General features: G+C 38.8%; 1 protein-coding gene across 1 annotated transcript; it reads left to right on the plus strand.

Moving 5' to 3' along the window:
* The first annotated feature begins 1943 nt into the window (after window positions 1-1943).
* Window positions 1944-2666, plus strand: LOC126071453 (nascent polypeptide-associated complex subunit alpha-like). Its single transcript, XM_049875651.1, has one exon. It carries the CDS (start codon window positions 1944-1946, stop codon window positions 2589-2591), a length of 648 nt encoding a protein of 215 aa, XP_049731608.1. The 3' UTR covers window positions 2592-2666.
* The last annotated feature ends 262 nt before the right edge of the window (window positions 2667-2928 follow it).

The following is a 2928-nucleotide window of genomic DNA, read 5'->3' on the forward strand; positions in this document are numbered from 1 at the left end:
CACTCTGAAAGACAAGAATAGAAGATGGTTGCAGATTAACATGGTGGATACTTGGGGAGGGGGAGGGTGGTGGAGTCAAGGTAATAATTAAGATCATTGTTAATGGATTGACTATGGATTATGAGGTAGATAAAAAGAATGTGGTGCACATTAAAAGAATGTGGTGCACAAAAGTATGTGGCCTGAGTCCAATGGGAAGGTTCAAACCATGTATTCCTGGAAAGGTTGGAGAGAATGTTGGCTGTAGAGAAATAAAAGAAAAAATAGCAAGAAGGTGGTGATTAAGAAGGGGGACACCAAATCTGAGACCTCAAAGATAGAAAAATGACTTGCAGTTATATGAATTAGAAAAAGAAATGTTTTTAATAAGAAAAGAAAAACTGTATCAACTAGCCAGGTGGTCTGTAGTTGATGTATTTTTTTCTTATAAATTTTATTTATTTTGTTGTTGTAAAAGAGCATAATGCTCAAGGCAGACCTTTTTTTTTTTTTTTTACTAGTTAAATTATTGCTTGGTTTTAAGATGACTTCAGGGGATATTTTTGATTTAACATTAAAGATTAGTTCATCCAACACCCATTCCTGAGAAAAACTCTCAGCAAAATTAGAAGGGAAATTCCTCAACATAATAAAGGGTATTTATACAAAACAAGCAGCCAACATCATTCTCAATGTAGAGAGATTGAAACCATTTCCCTTGAGAACCTGAATCAGACAAGGATGCCTTTTATCAATACTCTCATTCAACATCATGCTGGAAGTCCTAGCTAGAGCAATAAAGGAAGAAAAAGAAATAAAAGGCATCCAAATTGGTAAGGAAGAGGTAAAACTATCCCTATTCACAGATGATAGGTGCCGTCAAGTCAGTTTCAACTCATAGCAACCCTATGTACAACAGAATGAAACACTGCCGAGTCCTGCGCCATCCTCACAATTGGTGTTATGCTCCAGCCCGTTATTGCAGCCACTGTGTCAATCCAACTTGTTCAGGGTCTTCCTCATTTTCACTGGCCCTCTACTTTACCAAGCACAATGTCCTTCTCCAGGGACTGATGCCTTCTGATAGCACATCCGAAGTATGTGAGACATAGTCTTACCATCCTTGTTTCTAAGAACCATTCTGGTTGTACTTCTTCCAAGACAGATTTGTTTCCTATACATAGAAAATCCTAAAGAATCCACAAGAAAGCTACTAGAATAGAAGGTTTCAGCAAAGTAGCAGGATACAAGATTAACATGCAGACATCAGCTGGATTCCTCTACACCAACAAAGAGAACTTTGAAAGGGAAATCAGCAAATCAATACCATTTACAATAGCCCCCCAAAAGATAAAATACTTAGGAACAAAATCTAACTGGGGTCCTAAAAGACCTTTAAAAAAAAAAAAAAACTACGAAACACTACTGTAAGAAACCAAAAGAGATCTACAAAAGGAAAAACATACCACGTTCAAAGATGGGAAGAGTCAACACGGTGAAAATATCAATCAGTGCTACCCAAAGTGATCTACAGATGCAATGCGATCCTGATCCAAATTTCAACAGCAGTCTTTAACAAGACGGAGAAATTAATCACCAACTTTAAGAAAAGGAGGAGGGCCTGGTTAAGAAAAGCATTACTGAAGGAGAAGAACAAAGCAGGAGGCCTCACACGACCTGATATTAGAACCTACTATACAGCCACAGTGAACTAAAAGAGCTGAATAGAAGATATCAAAGGGCAGCTTGAGAAGACAAAGTAAAGTATTATGATGACATGTGCAAACACCTGGAGATAGAAAACCAAAAGAAAAGAACATGCTCAGCATTTTTCAAGCTGAAAGAACTGAAGAAAAATTTCAAGCCTGAAGTTGAAGGATTCTACGGGAAAAATATTAAATGACACAGGAAGCATCAAAAGAAGATGGGCTGCCACCATCTTGGTTCTGCATTCCCCACATAAAATGCCTGGTGAAGTCTCAGAAACCGTCCCTGCTACAGAACAGGAGTTGCCACAACCCCAGGCTGAGACACGGTCTGGAACAGAATCGGATAGTGATGAATCAGTACCAGAGCTCGAGGAACAGGATTCCACACAGGCAACCACACAGCAAGCCCAGCTGGCAGCAGCAGCTGAAATCAATGAAGAACCAGTCAGTAAAGCAAAACAGAGTTGGAGTGAAAAGAAGGCACAGAAGGCTATGTCCATACTGGGTCTCCAAGAAGTCACAGGGGTTACTAAAGTCATTATCCAGAAATCTAAGAATATCCTCGTTGTCATCACAAAGCCAGATGTCTATAAGAGCCCAGCTTCAGATACCTACATAGTTTTTGGGGAAGCCAAGATTGAAGACTTACCTCAGCAAGCACAGCTAGCAGCTGCAGAGAAATTCAAAGTTCAAGGTGAAGCTGTCTTGAACATTCAAGAAAACACACAAACTCCAACTCTACAAGAGGAGAGTGAAGAGGAAGAGGTTGATGAAACAGGTGTGGAAGTTAAGAACATAGAATTGGTCATGTCACAACCAAATGTGTCAAGAGCAAAGGCAGCCCGAGCCCTGAAGAACAACAGTAGTGATATTGTAAATGCTATTATGGAATTAACAATGTAACTATCTGAAAACTAGGACTTTTTTTGGTGTTTCAAAAGAGTAACTGCAGTTTGGTTTCAAATTTGTACTGTTTCTATCATTAATAAAGTTATGGCTTGTTGGATAAAAAAAAAAGAAAGGAGTTGGAAGGACCTAGCCAGAGCAATTAGGCTAGATAAAGAAATAAAGGGCACCCAGACTGGTAAGGAAGAAGTATAAGTATCTCTGTTTGCAGATGACATGATCTTATGCACAGAAAACCCTAATGAATCCTCAAGAAAACTACTGAAACTAATACAAGAGTTCAGCAGAATATCAGTATACAAGATAAACAAACAATAATCAGTTGGATTCCTCT

Source organism: Elephas maximus, chromosome 1, assembly GCF_024166365.1.
Source record: "Elephas maximus indicus isolate mEleMax1 chromosome 1, mEleMax1 primary haplotype, whole genome shotgun sequence".
In the NCBI taxonomy this organism is placed as follows: domain Eukaryota; kingdom Metazoa; phylum Chordata; class Mammalia; order Proboscidea; family Elephantidae; genus Elephas; species Elephas maximus.